This window comes from Carassius carassius, chromosome 8, assembly GCF_963082965.1.
Source record: "Carassius carassius chromosome 8, fCarCar2.1, whole genome shotgun sequence".
NCBI classification, from domain to species: Eukaryota; Metazoa; Chordata; class Actinopteri; order Cypriniformes; family Cyprinidae; genus Carassius; species Carassius carassius.
This window is the reverse complement of record NC_081762.1, coordinates 23,356,886-23,374,672: the sequence shown is the minus strand read 5'-3', so window position 1 is coordinate 23,374,672 and position 17,787 is coordinate 23,356,886. Positions and strand designations below refer to the sequence as shown.

General features: G+C 39.2%; 1 protein-coding gene across 1 annotated transcript in view; it reads left to right on the top strand.

Annotated features, from left to right (window-relative positions):
- Positions 1-16,702, top strand: part of npr1a (natriuretic peptide receptor 1a) — a 165,611-nt gene extending 148,909 nt beyond the window's left edge. The window contains exons 11-22 of the mRNA XM_059556721.1: positions 776-853; positions 1,057-1,161; positions 2,343-2,414; positions 2,802-2,961; positions 3,040-3,195; positions 7,328-7,496; positions 8,535-8,681; positions 13,662-13,785; positions 13,933-14,001; positions 14,366-14,540; positions 14,685-14,783; positions 15,774-16,702. Coding sequence (XP_059412704.1) covers positions 776-853; positions 1,057-1,161; positions 2,343-2,414; positions 2,802-2,961; positions 3,040-3,195; positions 7,328-7,496; positions 8,535-8,681; positions 13,662-13,785; positions 13,933-14,001; positions 14,366-14,540; positions 14,685-14,783; positions 15,774-15,925 — 1,506 coding nt within the window. The 3' untranslated portion in view covers positions 15,926-16,702. The remainder of the gene's footprint in view (positions 1-775; positions 854-1,056; positions 1,162-2,342; positions 2,415-2,801; positions 2,962-3,039; positions 3,196-7,327; positions 7,497-8,534; positions 8,682-13,661; positions 13,786-13,932; positions 14,002-14,365; positions 14,541-14,684; positions 14,784-15,773) is intronic.
- Positions 16,703-17,787: the final 1,085 nt, after the last annotated feature.

Here is a 17,787-nt window from a genome sequence, read left to right as displayed (position 1 = left end):
CTTAAGTTCTGCGAGAGCTATAGAGAGCAGATCGTGCGGTTCCTTGTGCTTTTAAATCGCTCTCACGGTACTTTGGTGGTATACAATGATCTGTCTGAGCAGCATCGCTTCAAGTCGAGCAAGCGAACAAACACATCTAACTTGTGCGTATTTGCATCGTTTTGATCGTTCTCTTTAGATCCCACCTTCTCACGAGCCACAATTGGTCAATTATGTACAATTCCTGCATCTTGTGGGCCAAACTACTTTGGATGTTATAGGCAATATAAAAATCCTGGCCAGGACATGTATTAATTGCACAGATGACCACCCTAATTAGATACAACATCTGGTCTACTAAGCCCCACCCACTTCCAGTTCTGTTTTGTTCTACCTTTTCATTCTATTGCTGTGAGCTGTGTGATTCTGTTGCAGGCTGTGTGCTGTTTTGAACATAAATAAATAACAAATTGTGCATAGCAACAGAAATGTCAAATAATGGAAGGGTTCATCTTTGGGTCTCCTATAATGCCGTTGGTGTGCCCTGTCCAATGGGCCCCTTCTTCAACGAATGAGCTATAGTTCCTCTCCAATTGAGCAGAACCCCTGAGGATGATCGCTATTCATGTACACGTCATCATTTCCCCCATTAATTAGGATGGTGCTTAATTAACGCATTATGTTGCTTTTTTTTCTCTTAAATAATGGTCCCCCATCCCCAAAGCCCTCCAGGTCTTTGTCAAGTCCATGATAGCAATCAGGGTGAAACTAATGTGTGTTGATGCCTCTTTTCCAGGGAAACATATCAGCCATTAAGTATGTCAACAAGAAACGCATCGATCTCACCAGGAAAGTGCTGTTTGAACTGAAACATGTAAGTGTGCATCCATGCCGTTTTGTGCTTTTTGCCAGGTTCCTTAATTAAGTTTATGGGAGATATTAATAGCCGGGGACTATGGAAAAGAGGGACTGAACAGCTCACTCTCTCTCTCTCTCTCTCTCTCTCTCTGTGTCCTTTCCTCATCATGCTGTTCTCCCTCCTCTTTTCCATTCTGTTCCTTTCTCCTCCTATAACAGATGCGTGATGTACAGAATGAACACTTGACACGCTTTATCGGCGCTTGTATCGGCCCACCCAACACCTGCATCCTTACTGAGTACTGCCCTCGAGGGAGCTTACAGGTGAACACTCACGCAGCCCACTGCTCACAGTTACTGCACCTACAGTTAGTGTATTAATAGACGACTCGTGTTTAAGCAACACTATTTGTTTCACCAAGCAGGGCTCAGTTATAAGGATTCTTATTTTGACTTTCCTTGCCAACCTTTTTTACTGCATGCATAAATTAAAAAAAAACAAATAAATACATACATAAATAAATACATAATACATTTAGGTGTTAAATAATTTATTATTTTAATTTAATTTCTAATACAAATTTTAATCTATTTATTTTTTTAGTTTTAGTAACTGTAGTACTTTAACTTTAAATAACTCTTATTTAAGATAATATTTTTAATTTTCTATTTTGTTCACCTAATGTTTATTTTTTTATTTCAACTTCATTTCAATTACTGAAAACAAATTTAAATTGATTTAGTTAAGCAAAAACCTCACTGGCTTAGTGAAAAAAAAAATCTACGTTTATTTAAATCATTATCAAAAAAAAGTAGATTAAAAACTATTTAATAGAATTTAAAGCTAATATTTGTCTGTGCTATGTATTTTGTGCTTTACTAGAATATATTTTGTTAGCTTAGCCAGATGCTATTGTCAAACTCTACTGGAATCAGCTGTGAGTTGAATCAAAGTCCCTTCCAAGGAAAATTGACGGTCATATTTGCGATGTCTCCGTGCAGCTATTTCGGGCACCAAGACCAAGCCCTATCTGAATGGGGGAATCCTCAAATCTAAAAAACTGCCTGCTGCCACCTAATATCATAATTTTGACTTCACAATAAATACGAACTTCCTAGTAGGACTTTAATGTGCCACTAGAAGACTTTGTGCCAAAAATGGTTAACCCCGCCCCCAAAGTAATGCTGTTGGATGAGCCAGTGTTGCTTTGTTACCCTTCAAAGCAAGTCTACAAATGGCTTGCTTAGATTCTTCTCTGCACATTCAGACTGGGATGGAGTATTTTAACAAGAAAATTACACACTTTAGCCATAAAATATGAAAATATAATAACACATAACTGACAGGATGATGTGAGGGAATATAATTAATATCCATCAAGTCTTGTTTCCACCACATGAAGTATGTGTGTGTGTGTGTGTGTGTGTGTGTGTGTGTGTGTGTGTGTGTGTGTGTGTGTGTGTGTGTGTGTGTGTGTGTGTGTGTGTGTGTGTGTGACCTGTAGGACCTCATGGAGAGTGAAGGAATCACGCTGGACTGGATGTTTCGCTATTCTCTGATCAATGACATTGTTAAGGTGGGTGTTTTTACATCAGAGACTCTCTTCTATTCTTAATCTCAGGAGGAAAAGGAAAGGGAAAAGATGTCTTGCTGTTTTAATGGTGCTTGTCAAAGAACACTAAAATATAAATCTTTCAAATCAAACTGCTTTGCATTTTTTTAAATATAGTTTTAGGTTAAACTGAGGCACCCTCCTGTGAGACATTTTATTGGGGTGGTTTTGAGATGTGTAATTTGAAATGGTTCATGAGGATGTCAATTTCTTGACGAGCAAATTATGACTCCAGAAAGCATATTGCAGTGGCAAAAGAGTCTGTAATTAATATTTTCATGGAGTAATGTTGGTAAACACAATGGATGCTGTCAGCTGGGTTTGTAAGACTGTCATCTTTTTACCACTCAGGGAATGGCGTTCCTCCACAACAGCGTCATTGTCTCCCACGGCAATCTGAAGTCTTCCAACTGTGTGGTGGACAGTCGATTCGTGCTGAAGATCACAGATTACGGCCTGGAAAGTTTCCACAAGGAGAACAACCTGGAAGATGTGCACGCTTTCTATGCACGTGAGTACTGTGGCAACATGTACTGTAGATACAGATTGCGTGCTTGTGAAGATGTAACATCCATGTTTGCATTCGCAGGCAAGCTGTGGACGGCCCCCGAGCTTCTGCGTGCCGACAACCCACCTGCATGTGGGACACAGAAGGGTGACGTCTACAGCTTTGGCATCATCCTGCAGGAACTCGCCCTGCTGAAGGGCGTCTTCTACCTGGAAGGCCCTTGTCTCAGCCCTAAAGGTCAGAGGTCAAACACAATGCTCTGAACGTGTAATCAAGGTTATTTTTTTACTAGAAGTATTATTTATTTATTTTTTTTTTTAAATACATTTATTTAGATTTTTTTTTATTTGTTTTATTTATTTAGATTTTTTATTTCATAAAAATATCAACAATATGTCATGATATTATGTTGTAGAAAAGCCTCGTGTCATGTGCTGCAACTGCCCAAAAGTTTAATAATATTATTAAATTAATATATAAATACAAATTCCAAAATAATAAAAATAAATACACAGAAAAATACATTGGATCTTGTATGAAACAATATGAAACCTATTTGTTCAGGTTTAAATGTTTTATCTGATAATATTATTTGATTTCAGCTTTCATTATTTCATTCATTATTTGATTTCAGCTAAATTAGCAATTAATCCAAAAAATCTATTAAACTAATTTTTTATTTGGTTTTAAAAATGTTTTTTATTTTAAATTACAGGTAATATTTTCAGTTTTTATTATAGTTAACAATAACAACACTGAAATCAGCATGAAAATTACAGTTCTATATTTTTAAATGTTTTTTTTTGTTGTTTTTTTACACTCTTGGGAAAAATTGTGGGCCTTTTTTAAGAAGTACTAATTAGTACTTTTAAGTACTAAGTACTTTTTAGGTATTAATGTGTACCTTAAAGGAATTAATATGCACCATTTAGTGTAAATAAGGTACAAAATATAAGTTTTAACTTTTGTGTCTTTGTGTGTGTGGGGGGGGGGTTCTGGCTTTTTTTTCTGTATTGTGGACAGTCTTATTTATCACTTCGTGCTGGGTTTGACGTGACTGATTTCATTGGTTCTTGCTTGTTTAATAGCAAATAGCAATAGAAGCACAAAAGAGAAATTGTTGTATTTAGGTGAGCGTTACATTTTAGCAACAGTCCCTGAAAAGCGTTGCATGCTGCTTGATCCCAAGAGAACCTTAAAATAGACAGTAATTTTATTTCACTCTTTCAAGAGAAGTTTTTTGGGTACAGTAAATTTGAATATTTCAGCATTACACACTCATGAGAATGGTTAACTCATTTTGCAGGTGAAAGTGCTTTCTCGTTTAGTGCTTTGATGTGAATCAAGACAACATTAAATAAAATGTGTTAATAATATACAGATTATGCAGTGAATTACACTGAAAGCACTGTTTGCTTTTCCATGTCATTTTTCCTTTCAGTGTCAGCTGTGATTACATTCACCTCACCTCTCTCTTGCTTACTCACTTTGTGAGCACAAATTAAAACAGTTTCATTTGTCAAAGTATTAGTAACAGTGGCCTAAATAATCTTTGCACACTTAAAATGCCATTACTTTAGAAAACAAAATATTAAACCAAGTGGCATTTATTTGAAAGATATTATGCTTTAAAAGCTAAAGATTTCACATGAAGAAATTTCTTAGGTTTTAAACAAAACACCAGCCTATTGACGGAATAGTTCACCCAGAACTGAAAATCTACTCACCCTCAGGTCCATCCAAGATGAAGATGAGTTTGTTTCTTCTTCTGAACAGATTTGGAGAAATGTAGCATTACATCACTTCCTCACCAATGGATCCTCTTGCAGTGAATGAGTGCCGTCAGAATGAGAATCCAAACATCTGATGAAACATCACAATAATCCACAAGTAATCCACATGGCTCCAGTCCATCAATTAACATCTTGTGAAGCGAAACATCATCAGTACATTTTATCTTCAAACCCCTGACTGGAGTCATGTGGATTATTGTGATGTTTTTATCAGTTGTTTGGACACTCATTCTGATGGCACTCATTCACTGCAAGAGGATCCATTGGTGAGGAAGTGATGTAATGCTACATTTCTACAAATCTGTTCCAATGAAGAAACAGATTCATCTAAATCTTGGATGAACCTGAGAGGTTAGTTCATTTTTTTAGATTAACTATTCCTTAAAAAGTAAAAATAAAAATCTCTCAGAAACGTGAAGTTGGTTCTGAGAATAATTCACAAAGCATTTGTACAAATGACAACTGGTTTAATGATATGTCCTGCAATGACATTCAGGCATTTTCTAAGTGGTCAGATACTTTTTTTTTTTTTTTGGCCAATGTATACACAAATATGTGCAATAAAGATACCGGTTAGAAGTTATGCTGCATATGAACCTTTAGAAGTATTCTTTGTTTGTGCGAAGTGTCCTGGACACTATCAGCTGTGACACAGTAACTGTCTCTGTTGCTTTCTTTATTTTGTGTGCTTTGGGTTGCAAAGTCTTTGTTACAGTATGTTCTGAGTCTTATTTACATTCTATCGGTGTCAGTATTGCTTATGTACAGAGTCATGGATACAAACACACACTCAGTGAATGTCACCCGTCCTCATAACCGGATCACCACACACATACCACCAGCTGCATTAAAGAGAGACAACAAAACATGAGTGACATGTCTGGAGCAGAGCCAGCTCACCACCAGAACACAGGGAGTCAAAGACAGCAATGAGAGGATGCCATTTACTGTCAGAGCAACAGAAGTATGCTTAGGTATAAAAAGAGTACACTTAAGCATACCTTTAAAAAGTAGTACTTTTTAAAGCTAGCTTTAAAAGCATAAGATCCCACCCTACCTGCAAATCACTCTCCAAAGCCATGCCTCCTCCAAAACACATGAGCGTGCACAGACAGACCAGAGTCTAACCAGCGACATGATGAGGGACGGCGTCAACGCTTACCTCGTGTTTCATTCATTACAGTACAAAGCGCTTAATAATACAATAATAATTCAATTTTCGCCCAGTCTACAGAAGTGTAATGGATAGCATTGATGACATATCATGTCTTTGCAAAAAGGGTGCACAGAGGTATACAAATACATATGTTGACAGGCAGGTAGGACAGCAAGATTTTGATTGGACAAACATTTTACAGTCCTACACCTTGTACGGATTATATGAATACATATAAATATATTTAGACCACTTAACCTGGTGATTGCTATCGGAACTTTCAACCAGCATAAGAAAAAAATGTTTTTGAATCAAATCACCTACCCTGCCTTTAAGTGTTAACTTAATTAAATGTTTACAAACGCTTAATTCCAATGACTTGTAAATTTTAATATAAAAAAATAACAAGCTGAACTTTACAGTTGGACCACTTAAGACTTAAATACATCGCTTTTGTTTAGTTCTATAATTAAATATATTGTCTTTGAAATATGATTAAATAATATGATACAGTATTGAAAAATGTTAGTAATAACACATTTGTAATGATAAAGTAGCAAATTAAAATTATAAACTTTAAAGTGGTAGTTCATCCAAAAATGAAAATTCTGTCATGAATTACTCACTCTCATCTTGTTCCAAACCCTTAAGATCTTTATTTACAAATTAAGATATTTTTGATGAAAATTTGATGAAAGACGAGAGCTTTCCTCCATAGACAGCAATGCAATCGACACGTTCAAGGTCCAGAAAGGTGGTAAGGACATCGTTATAATAGTGCATGTGATATCAGGGGTTCAACCGTAATGTTATGAAGCTATGAGAATATTTTTGTGCACTTTTTGTTCATCAAAAATATCTTAATTTGTCTTCTGAAGATGAAGGAAGGTCTCACAACATGAGAGTGAGTAATTAATGACATAATTTTCTTCTTTTTTTTCAACACCTCAATATATGTGGCATTCTTTATAGTGTATATATCAGTTACTTTAAAACAGCTTTGTATGTAGCTCATCCAGTCGTTTTTTAGAGCCAGCTAAAAGACTGATGGATGAAGATATACGGAATATATATAACTTTTTTTCCTGAGTGCGGTGAGGTGTGGGACAGGAAGGTCATGACAGCTTTGTATCCTCATCACTCCCGTTGATTGCTGGGAAGACATTTAAGTCCAAGGTGTGAATTACACTTTCATCTCTTTTTTTTTCTCACACATATGCTCTTTCTATCTCTCGCACCAGTGGGGAGTTCAATCACAATCTCTGTTTTTCTGTGAAATTTGCTATGCTAATTCTATGTGCTAATTTGTGTATGTCATTTCCTGTGTGATAGAGAGTTGTGTAACTCACTGTCTGGAGAATGTTTAATTGCGTGTTTGTTAATTTTTCTTATCATCACTGTCACTTGTTTTGTGGTTCAGTGATCATAGAGCGTGTGGCAGAGGGCCGCTGGCCGTACCTGCGTCCGCTGCTGTGTCCTCAGAGCCACAGTGATGAGTTGGGACAGCTGATGCAGCGCTGCTGGTCAGAAGATGTCAACGAGAGGCCCGACTTCAACCAGATTAAAGTACTGCTCCGCAAGAATAACCGGTACATGATTCACAAATCAGCTCAGATACAATTCAAATTCAAATTATTTTTATTTACTTTTTTTATTTTTTTATTTAAGCATGTTAGTAATATGCTCCTGTAGGTGGGCATACACTCTGCTTATTACACACACAGGGATGTGCAGCAGCACGCAAACATGCCAAATATTAAAATATATATATATTTAAGAATTACAATGCAACTCCATTTTCTCTCTAGAGGCATGTTCAGTCTTTGCTCTTGCAAATTGCTAATCTGCCATGGCATGAGCGCAACTCTTAAAATGGGAAACTCATATTGGATTATTGCATGTTATGCCCAAAACAAACCCATTATTCATTAAGAGAATAGGCACAACCCCTTTAGACCATGCACTGGGCATGCCAACCATTTTTCCCATCGTTAAACTAGCAAAAGTGGATTTGTACATGCCCTGAGTGCACATGCGCCTTGCACTTTAGACCATGTGCTTAGATCATTGAAATAGGGCCCAAAGTGTTACCTGAAATGTATATGCATATGATAATATTTGTTAATAACAGACACACAAAGGTTCACTATGTCAATTTTTTAAGATATTTTAAAAAGTTTGCTGCATGGTTAAAAATACCTTTTATAAAACTGCGTTTTTGAGCAGGGGAAAAAAGGATTGATTTCTTTCCTGTCCTCTTCCTTTTCTCTTCCTTCCTTCCTTTCCCCTTGCTGTAGCCAAGGCTGGGACTGCTGATAATGCAGTTCCATAAAAAGTTTCAAAATTATGTGCAAGGAATCGCCCACTTTTTCAAATTTTATGCAATGAAATGTGGACAAAATTGCAGTTCTGTGGGATAGTATGGTATAAAGTCTTAGATGGAGCTAGGAGTACTATGCTGTCAATTAAAATATGAAATAATTTTTAATAATTTTCTTAGTTAATATTTTATTAATCATTGTTTACATAATAAATCCTGGGGGATTATGGGTGTTCAGTTTATCTTTTTGTGCCTCCACTGCCCATGTGCTCTTGTCTCTGCCTCATCTACTCTGTTTTGGACTCAGGGGATATGGTTCCAACATCCTGGATAACCTCCTGTCCCGTATGGAGCAGTATGCCAATAACCTGGAGGAGCTGGTGGAGGAGAGGACGCAGGCTTACCATGAGGAGAAGCGTAAAGCTGAAGCTCTGCTCTATCAAATCCTCCCACAGTGAGTCCTAGATTGTTCAAAGCATTTGTAAATCATATGACGATGTGCTACACTTCGAAAGTCTGGGGTCAATTATATTTTTAAGGCAGTTAAAACTTTTATTCATCACTTAATTCAAAAGTGACAGTAAAATATGGAAGGCCCGTTTTCAATTAAAATCTTGCAATTCTGACATTTGCAAGCTTACATTTCACAATTTTCTCACTGTTCTCAAAACTGCAAGTCAGATTTGTGAAATATATTTTCAGAATTGTGAGAGAGAAAAGAAAATCAACAATTAAATTGTTTTTATTTCTTAGTGTGTGTGGTAGATAAATGTTTATAATGTTATATTTCTAATAAATGCTTTTTAATTTTCTTTTCATCCAAAAATTAATAGAATTTGTCATGTTTCCACAACAATGTAAAGCAGTCTTAAGAGCTTGTAACGGAAGGAGACTCACACAGAGAGTTAGAAAAATACAAGTGCTGTTTATTTTCAGCAAGAGAGGTTGATGGTACTGGCAAGTGAATATTAAAGTCAATATCTCAGTCTTTAGGGAAGATGAGGAGAGTAATACAGTAACGTGGGTTCACAGGAGATTGTGGAAGGGAGACAGGACTGCACACACCTCAGACGAAGGACAGACTGGGGAATCCACGGAGCTGATGACTAGGATGGACACAGGAGAACACACTGGAGGAAACACAGGACGTAAGTATAGCGGTAAGGTAAGTCTCTCAATGAATCTCACGGATTTCAGAGAGAGAGAGTCCACTTCGTATGAACGAAATCTGACACTGGAGAGATATGAGGTTTGTGCTTATGAATGGGAGCTGAGGGTGATTGCTGATCCGTGACAGGTGGGTGTGATCAGAACTCAGATGATGGTGTTTGCAATGATTGGGAAGTGGCTAAGCCTGGCCAGTCTGTGACAGTACCCCGTCCTCCACAGCCCGCTCCCGAGGGCTGAAAAACACAGACGTCATGGTGGCCTACCTCTTCCTTGGGGCCCAGGGCAATCTGAATGAGTGGAGTGAAAAGTTTCCAGCAACGTGGGATCGAGGATATCAGCTCTGGGGACCCATGACCGTTCCTCTTGTCCATAGCCTTCCCAGTCCACCAGATATTCCAAGAGGCCACCATGGCGCCGAGAGTCCAAGATCTTGTTGACCTTATAGCTGGTACCGTCTTCCTGGACTAACGGGAGAGGGGGTTCCTCCGCCGGGGCCAGACTCTGTGGAGATAGCAACAGGAGGATGGTGAGGTTTCAGAAGTTACACATGGAAGGAGGAATTAATTTTATATTGTGATGAAAGCTGGAGTTTGTAAGTGACTGGATTTTTCTGCCTGAGGATGGTGAAGGGGCCAACATATCTGGGACTGAGCTTCTTAAAGGGCAGGTGCATCCTGATGTCCCATGTTGACAGCCATACCTTCTGTCTAGGTTGGTATGATGGGGGTCTCGGTCTGTCGAAGGTCTGCTGTCATCTTGGTTCTGCACACTGCCTGCTGAAGCTGATTGTGAGCTGCGTCCCAGACCCTTTCGCTTTCTCAGAACCAGTAAATTCGACCTAAGGGACATCCAATGGTTCCCCAGACCAGGGGAACAGGAGAGGCTGGTACCCGAGTATGCACTGGAAGGGAGTGAGTCCAGTGGATGGCTGATGAAGAGTTTTGTGCGTACTTGGCCCAGCCTAGGAACTGGTTACAAGAGTTCTGGTGGCCATGGCAGAATGTTTGTAGGAAACGCCCAATATCTTCGATTTTCCTCTCCATCTGCCCCTTAGACTGGGGATGGTATCCAGACAAGAGGCTTATGGTCACACCCTTGAAGGGAGAAGAATTCCTTTCATACTCTGGAGAAACTGTGGGCCATGATCAGAAACAGTGTCCTCAGGAATTCCGTAATATCTTAAGACATTGTTAAACATGATCTCAGCGGGTTCCATAGCTGTGGGTAAGCCCTTGAGGGGGAGAAGATGGCAGGATTTAGAGAATCGATCAATTACTACTAGAATACATGTTACCATCTGAGACCAGCAGGTCAGTGATGAAGTCTACCACAGGTGTGACCAAGGGCAGTTGGGAACGGGCAGTGGGGGGAGCTTGCCAGATGGTAGGTGGTGTGGGCTTTTGGAGATGGATCAGTCTGAACAGTCTCTGACAAACCTTTTCACATCCCTGCACATATTGGGCAACCAGAAGCGGTCGTTCAGCAGCCAGTGCCCAGAGAAGTGTGAACGGAGTAAATCAGGGACATACGTTTTGTTCTGGTGACATATTGCACTCCTGGTGGACATTCCGGCGGAGTAGGCATGGAAGCATTGGTGGAGGTAACCTGGTTATTGTTCCATTGGATAGGTCTAACGATGAGATCCTTGGGGATTATGGATTCTAGTTCCGCACTGACCTCTTCAGGAGCATAGAGACAAGACAGGGGATGCGCCTTTACATTTTTGGGGCCAGGACGATAGGAAATGGTAAAATTTAATCTAGTAAAGATGAGAGCCCATCTTTCCTGACAATGATTGAGTCTCTTGGCATCTCGTAGATACTGCAGGTTCTTATTGTCAGTGAGGACAGTGAAGGGGTGATGTGCCCCCTTCCAGCCAATGCCTCAATTCCTCCAGGGCTAACTTGATTGCAAAGAATTCTTTGTTGCCAGTTTAGTAGTTTCTCTCCGCTGGGCTGAGTTTGCAAGAAAAAAAGTCACATGGATGGAGTTTAGCTGGAGTCCCCTGCTGCTGCGAAAGCACCGCTCCTACTCCCGTAGTTGAAGCATCTACCTCCACCTCGAAAGGCTTGTTAGGGTCTGGGTGGATGAGGAGTGGTGCAGGAGTGTAAGCTTTCAGTGCTTCAAAAGCCTCCATGGTAGCTCGTGACCAGGAGAGTTTTGGGTTTGTCTCTCAGCATATTGGTGAGTGGACTGGTAATGAAATTGTAGTGGTAAATTAATTTTCTATAAAAGTTTGTGAAACCCAGGAGGCATTGAAGTTCTTTGATTGTGGTTGGGACAGGCCAGATTGATGGCATCGACCTTCCCCTCATCCATCTGGATACCAGCATCATCGATGACATAAACAAGGAACTGCACTTAAGATTGATGGAATGAGCATTTTTTGGCTTTGAAGAACAGATGAAATTCTCTAAGGCATTTCAGGACCTCCGCAATGTGTATGTGTAACTCTGCAATGTAGATGAGGACGAACAAGTAGAGATACTCCCAGATCACCTCATGCATGAAGACCTGGAATAAGGAGAGGGGCGTTTACTAGTTTATACAGCATGACATGATACTCGTAGTGTCCAGTAGGGGTCACGAATGTGGTCTTCCATTCATCCCCCTCATTTATCCGAATGAGGTTGTATGCACTGCGGAGGTCTAACTTGGTGAAGACGGTGGCTCCGCAGAGATTTTGCAAGGCCATTAGGATGAGTTGAAGTGGGTAGCAGAACTTGACGGTACTCTTGTTTAGTTCCAGGCAATCAATGCAAGGCCTCAAACAACTGTCCTTCTTGGCAACAAAAAGGAGCTGGAAGCAACAGGGGACGTGAAAGGATGGATGTAGCCTTGACGTAACACTTCCTCAATGTACTCCTCCATGGCCTTCTGTTCAGGGAGTGAAGGGGAGAGTCAAGTGTAGGAATCATCATAGGCTGCAAGCTGGAGTCGCACTCTTGGCTCTAGTCCTTGCCGGTAGGTGGACAGAAGTGCCTGCTCATTCCATACACTGGCTGTTGCAAGAGTTCTAAATTTGAGGGCATAATCATTTATGGATAGGGACCCTTGACAAAGATGACATAATTTATCACAGACAGAGGTATCGCCCACAGGTTTACCAAAGACTTCTCGGAAATGTGCCCATTGAAGCGCTCGCCCCATCAGCAGGGATATGATGAATGCTATTTTAGTGCTTTCTGTTGCATAAAGATGTGGCTGCATCTCCAGTGCAAGTGAACACAGAAATCCGTTGCACACCTCCACCAAGCCAAAGAAAGGTGCTAGTTTGGCCATTGGAGTGGTGAGTATTGTACTGGTACTGGCAGGTGAGTATTAAAGTCAATATCTCATTCTTTAGGGAAGATGAGGAGAGTAATACTGTAACTTGGGTTCACAGGAGATCATGGAAGGGAGACATAGGACTGCACACACCTCAGACGAAGGACAGACTGGGGAATCCACGGAGCCGATGACTAGGACAGACACAGGAGAACACACTGGAGGAAACACAGGAGGTAAGTATAGCAGTAAGGTAAGTCTTTCACTTAATCTCACGTATATCAGAGAGAGTCCACTTCATATGAATGAAATCGGACACAGGAGTGATGTTAGGTGTGTGCTTATGAATGGGAGCTGAGGGTGATTGCTGATTCATGACAGATGCGTGCGATCAGAACTCAGGTGATGGTGTTCACTGTGATTGTGAAGTGGCTGAGCCTTGCCGTTCTGTGACAGAGCTCATATTAAGAAATGTTTCTTGAGCATTAAATCAGCTTATTAGAAGGATTTCTAAAGGATCATGTGACACTGAAGACTGGAGTAATGATACTGAAATATCCAGCTTGCAACACAAGAACAAATTACTTTTTAAAATGCTCTCAAATAGAAAACTGTTATTTGTCGAAATTAATATTATTTTACAATGTTGCTTTATATTTGATCAAATAAATGCAGCAATAATGCGCATAAGAGACTTTTTTCAAAAACATTAAAAGATATTACTGACCCCAAACGTTTTTGAAAAAAAAAAAAAAAAAAAAGCAATAAAAAAAAAGTTATGTGCATTGATAGTTTTTTTTTCTTTTTTTTTTTTTTTTCCAATTGAAGACATTTTTCTCACTGGCATGAGGCTCTATCTGATTGTGTGTGTGTGTGTGTGTGTGTGTGTGTGTGTGTGTGTGTGTGTGTGTGTGTGTGTGTGTGTGTGTGTGTGTGTGTGTGTGTGTGTGTGTGTGTGTGTGTGTGTGTGTGTGTGTGTGTGTGTGTTTTGTTTCAGCTCAGTGGCTGAGCAGCTGAAGCGAGGTGAGATGGTGCAGGCAGAAGCCTTTGACTCAGTCACCATTTATTTCAGTGACATTGTGGGCTTCACCGCATTATCAGCCGAAAGCACACCCATGCAGGTCAGAAACCCTCTGTAAAGTGGTAATTCAGAAAACGCTCCTCAAACAGACGTACACAAATAATTATAGGCTATTTTTTTACTGTGACAATCGTGAGTGCAAGATTGAATTCTAGCTGATCTATTTGTCTATTTGCACCCGCCACAGGTGGTGACGCTGCTGAATGATCTCTACACTTGCTTTGATGCAATCATCGACAATTTTGACGTCTACAAGGTAATTCCAGATAGTCATTACACTAACTTCTTGTTCATGCTCGATTAGCTCAAAGGGATAGTTCAACCAAAATGAAAATTTGTCATCATTTGCTCACCCTCATGAAGTTTCCTCTTCTGGTGAACACGAAAGAAGATATTCTGAAGAAAAAAACAGGTTCCGGCAGCCATCGACTTCCATTGTATTTTTTTCTGTACTATGGAAGTCAATGGCTACCGTCAACTGTTCAGCTACACATATTCTTCAAAATATCTTCTTTTGTGTTCAACAGAAGAAAGAAACTAAGATCTATCCTTTTAAGATGTTTCTCACAGTCTCTGTTCACCACTGAGCTGAACGATGTGTTTTTGTGTGCTGCCCCCAGGTGGAGACCATCGGTGACGCCTACATGGTGGTGTCAGGCCTTCCTGTAAGGAATGGGAAACTGCATGCACGCGAGATCGCCCGCATGTCTCTGGCTCTGCTGGAGGCTGTTCACTCCTTTCAAATACGCCACCGACCTGACCAGCAGCTCCGGCTACGCATCGGCATCCACAGCGGTGAGGATCAGGGGTTATGAAAGTGTTTAATAGAGTACAAGTACAGCACAGAGCGGTCTGGCCTCTCTGAGGTCATCTCTGTGTGTTGATGGCTGACTAATGAGGAGCTTTGACTGATGGTTATGTGTGTGTTCATGTGTCCAGGCCCCGTGTGTGCAGGGGTGGTTGGTTTGAAAATGCCTCGGTATTGTTTGTTTGGCGATACCGTCAACACAGCTTCACGCATGGAATCCAATGGAGAAGGTGAGGCGCCTCCAGACTTTTGAAATGATTGTGTTCCACACTTCTGTGCCATCTATTTTTCCCTGAAGTCCATTTATAATGTATTTGTATAATGTCAAGTTGTACTGTAATTTACACTACCGTTCAAAAATCTGTGGTTGGTTGATATAATTCATTTATGCTCAGCAAGGCTGCATTTGTTTGAACAAAAAACAGTAATATTGTGAAATAAATTGTAATGTTTTCAAATGTAATTTACTCCTTTGATGCAAAGCTAAATTTTCAGCACCATTACTCCAGTCTTCAGTGTCACATGATCTTTCAGAAATCTGTCTAATATGCTGATTTCATGCTTTATAAATATTTTTATTATTTTTTATTATCAGTGCTGATTATCATATTATTATTATTTTTGAGGAAACTTCACATATATACATATATATATATATATATATATATATATATATATATATATATATATATATATCTTTTACAGGATTCCTTGATGAATAGAAAGCTCAAAAGAACAGTATTTATTTGAAATGGAAGTCTTTATAACATTATAAATGTCTGTACTGTACTCACTTCTGATCATTTTAATGCATCCTTGCTGAATAAAATTATTTAGTTATTTTTTAAAGATTTTACTGACCCCTATACATACATACATATATACATACATATATATACTGTATATGCTGGTAGTTCTGATGTTAAAACAGTTTGTGCAGTTTAATTTTCATCAATTAGAATTCATCATAAGAAATTATAAGGTGTATTTCTTCTTCTAGCAATAAAATAATGAACCTTCGTCATGGTGTTTAAGGTTGATTATGTTATTTAATTTGATGTGAACTAAAATGACACAGTGAGGAAAGAAATGCAGAGAAAAGAGTGTGTGTGTGTGTGTGTGTGTGTGTGTGTGTGTGTGTGTGTGTGTGTGTGTGTGTGTGTGTGTGTGTGTGTGTGATTATTTCATAATCTACTATTCACTGATTTCTCCCCCATCAGCCCTGAAGATCCATGTTTCAGAGGCCACACGGGCCGTCCTGCAGGAATTCAACTGCTTCCAGTTGGAGCTCAGGGGAGATGTGGAGATGAAGGGAAAGGGACGGATGAGGACGTACTGGCTGCTAGGAGAGATCAGCTCCAATAATGCCTAAAAACTGACAGACAGAGAGAAAGAGCAATGCACCAGAGAGGAGAGAACAAAACAAACGCATCTATAACAAGCACCGGGATGAAAGAAGGTTTCTTCAGAAAAAGACCTGACTTAGAAAGTAATGTTTCAAAACTGGGTCTTGTTTTTCTTTCATTTCCCAAACGCTTCATGTTATTGCTTCATGGGAACCTAGCTGTGACTTTTTTCGCCAAGTAAACTAATGAAAGCTGACAACACACACCATCAGATCGGTGTGACCGGAACGAGTGTTTACGAGTGTTTTGAATTTAGTTTTGTCGTGATAGGTCTTCATCCAGATTTTTTTAAGCCTCATGTTCATGTTATTGGTCACACAGAGAGACAGTGCTGTAGTCACTCTAGTTTTTTAACCATGCGAAATGTTCTCGATTCCTCCTCTGGGATGCAGGTCAGTTCAGATCTCTTCTATCTGCCAAAACTGATCCAGTCAGCAGAGAAAAGTTACGCACAGAAGATAAATAATAATATATGTCAATTTGGTTAAGAAAGCAAAGAAATGTGCAATGATGTATTTGGTTCTCAGATCTCAAGAGCATTTCCCTTCATATGTTGCAATAGTGTTTCAGAGAAACCAGTACAGGGATGTTCTTGTCTTCATTTAATAGGAGGATTTACTTTCCCCTTAATGTCATCAAGAAACACCAACACTTTCAACTTCCAGAATGTGAGATATTTCCAAATGGAACTTAATTTATCATCTGAATTCTGAGATTCCAGTCGGATCCATTCATGTGCTTGGTATTTTTTCAAGAAATGAATACTGTTATTCGGCAAGGATGCATTCAATTGATCAAAAGTGACAGTAAACACATTTTTAATGTTACAGAATATTTATATTTCAAATAAATGCTGTTCTTTTTAACTTTCTTTTCAACAAAGAACCTTGTGTCACAGTTTCCGTCAAAATATTTAGCAGCGTGATGGTTTTCAACATTGATATTAATAAGAAATGTTTCTTGAAATCAGTAAATGTGACACTGAAGACTGGAGTAATGATGCTGAAAATTCAGCTTTGATCACGGATAAATTCCTGTTTTAAAACATATTCAAATAGAAAAGAGTTATTTTTAATTGTAATAATATTTCACAATATTACAGTATACTGTATTTTGATCAAACAAATGCAGCCTTGCTGCGCATAAGACTTGGAAACATCTTATCAACCCCAAACCTTTGACCAGTAGTAGACTTTTTCTTTTTTAAATCCCTCTATATCATCATTTCTATACTCTTTTGCAAAATATCGAAGAACAAAATAAGTATGTGACACACAGCTATAGTAAAATAACACTGGTAGTGATGCAAACAGCGAAATGTGTATGTTTTTCATTTTCTCGATGTTTTGAAGATCATGTCAGATTTATCAAATCTTCATTCATGTGTGCTCAGCATTTTCTGATTACATGAAACTTTCCAACCAACAGCTTCCTGTTGCCCACGACAAAATCTCAGCTATGCCCAATTCCATCCAGCATGAAGTTTAAGATGAAGTGAAATCACATATTCCTCCCCCATTCTGAAACCTTTCACAGATCCTGGGGTTTTGTAAGGTGTCAGTTCACCACCAGTTCACCTCTCTGTGTCTAAGCGGAGATAATGAGGATGTGGACAGAAACTTTCCCTGGTGCGATGACACCCACTGAGCCATCGAATCTCACTGGCTCAGAATCCTCTGGGATGGCTGTTACATTTTAGTACAATCCGTAATCTTTTGGTCCACTTGCTGTGCTGATGACTGCATACAGTACATCCTGAGAGGAAACAGTCCAACATTAAAGGTCTTGTTAATCACGCTGCTCTGTTTTTGAAATAAACATGAATATC